The 1279-nt window shown below is 67.6% G+C and overlaps 2 protein-coding genes across 2 annotated transcripts in view; one reads left to right on the forward strand and one right to left on the reverse strand.

Moving 5' to 3' along the window:
* The window catches only part of LOC115291945 (endothelin-converting enzyme 2), a 32033-nt gene that overhangs the window by 23370 nt on the left and 7384 nt on the right, over positions 1-1279 (reverse strand). The window lies entirely within an intron of this gene.
* Positions 7-1273, forward strand: CAMK2N2 (calcium/calmodulin dependent protein kinase II inhibitor 2). Its single transcript, XM_029939755.1, has 2 exons — positions 7-277; positions 1144-1273. Exons 1-2 carry the CDS (start codon positions 109-111, stop codon positions 1212-1214), a joined length of 240 nt encoding a protein of 79 aa, XP_029795615.1. The 5' UTR covers positions 7-108; the 3' UTR covers positions 1215-1273.

The raw sequence follows: 1279 nt of genomic DNA on the forward strand, positions 1-1279 counted from the left end.
CATCCTTCCGCCGGCTACCATGCTGAGCTAGGGCCGGTCCGGCAGCTAGCCCGCCGCCCGCGCCCCGCTGCAGTCCCGCGCCCGCCCCGCGCCCGCCCCGCGCCCGCCATGTCCGAGATCCTGCCCTACAGTGAGGACAAGATGGGCCGCTTCACCGCCGACCCCGAGGGCTCCGACCTCTCGTTCAGCTGCCGCCTGCAGGACACCAACTCCTTCTTCGCGGGCAATCAAGCCAAGCGACCCCCCAAGCTGGGCCAGATCGGCCGAGCCAAGAGAGGTATGCGGCCGGGGCCCGGAGTCGCCGCTTGACCCAGAAACCCTTCGCCGGCGACCCCGGGCTGCGGTTCCCCGCCAAGCGCCCGCAGCTCTTGCCGCAGACCAGGGCAGCCAGCCGCTCGCCGGCCAGGGTTTGGGGGGGGGGGGTCCCCGCTGCATTCTTGTGTCCCTCTCTTCCCCTCTCCCGGGAACGCAGTGCCCCGGATTCGATGCTCTGCACCTCTGGAAGTAGAGCCCTGGCACCCGGGTGAGGGGGAGGGGCCGTCCAGGGCATTTTGGGCTGCCTGAAGTGGGAACCTGGGGCTACGGGCTGTTTCTTCAGCATCAAAAGCTGAGTCGGTGGATGCTACGGAAGAACCTTCGGGTGCGAAGGGACGTCCGATTGGAGAGAGGACAGCGGGGCTGGGGATTCGGTTGTCCTCGTTGTTTGCATGGGGAGGGGGCTCGGTTGGTGCCAGGATCTTAAGAGGGCTTCAAGCCGCTAGGTTAGGGTGAGGAGAGGGTTGGACTAGGTGAAAATTCGGTTTGGGAAGAGGGTCTGTTGAAGAGGGGGCTCCCACTAGCAAAAGGAGGATCAGCTCCGATGGAGGAGAGCTCAAGAGGCTGAAGGGTTTGGACCGGGAGGTAGAACAACTGGTTGGAAGAGGGGGCGTTCCTCCATCGGGAGGGGAAGAGGGTCTAAGGGGGCAGAGCTCGGCGGTGGGTCGAGTCGGCAAGAGAATTCGGACGGGGAGGGCACAGTGGTACGGGCGTTCGAGGGGCGTCGCTGGGCCACGCGAAGTAGCTGAGCCGGGCGCGAGGACACGGGGCCCATTCTCGCCGCCGCCCCCCGAGGCCGCGCGGCTGACGCGCTTTCTCCCTGCGCAGTGGTGATCGAGGATGACCGGATAGACGACGTGCTGAAGGGGATGGGGGAGAAGCCGCCGTCCGGAGTGTAGACGCGCCGGCTCCGGCGGCGGGCTCCGGGCCCAGCCCCGCAGCGGCCAGGAGCGCGGGCCGGCTA

The sequence above is a fragment of the Suricata suricatta genome, chromosome 5, assembly GCF_006229205.1.
Source record: "Suricata suricatta isolate VVHF042 chromosome 5, meerkat_22Aug2017_6uvM2_HiC, whole genome shotgun sequence".
Classification (NCBI taxonomy): Eukaryota; Metazoa; Chordata; class Mammalia; order Carnivora; family Herpestidae; genus Suricata; species Suricata suricatta.

Excerpts from the sequence above, each read along its gene's own strand:
- CAMK2N2 (XM_029939755.1), top strand. The coding sequence starts at position 109 with ATGTCCGAGATCCTGCCCTACAGTGAGGACAAGATGGGCCGCTTCACC. Across the intron at positions 278-1,143 it reads GATCGGCCGAGCCAAGAGAG|TGGTGATCGAGGATGACCGG; the intron begins GTATGCGGCCGG and ends CTCCCTGCGCAG.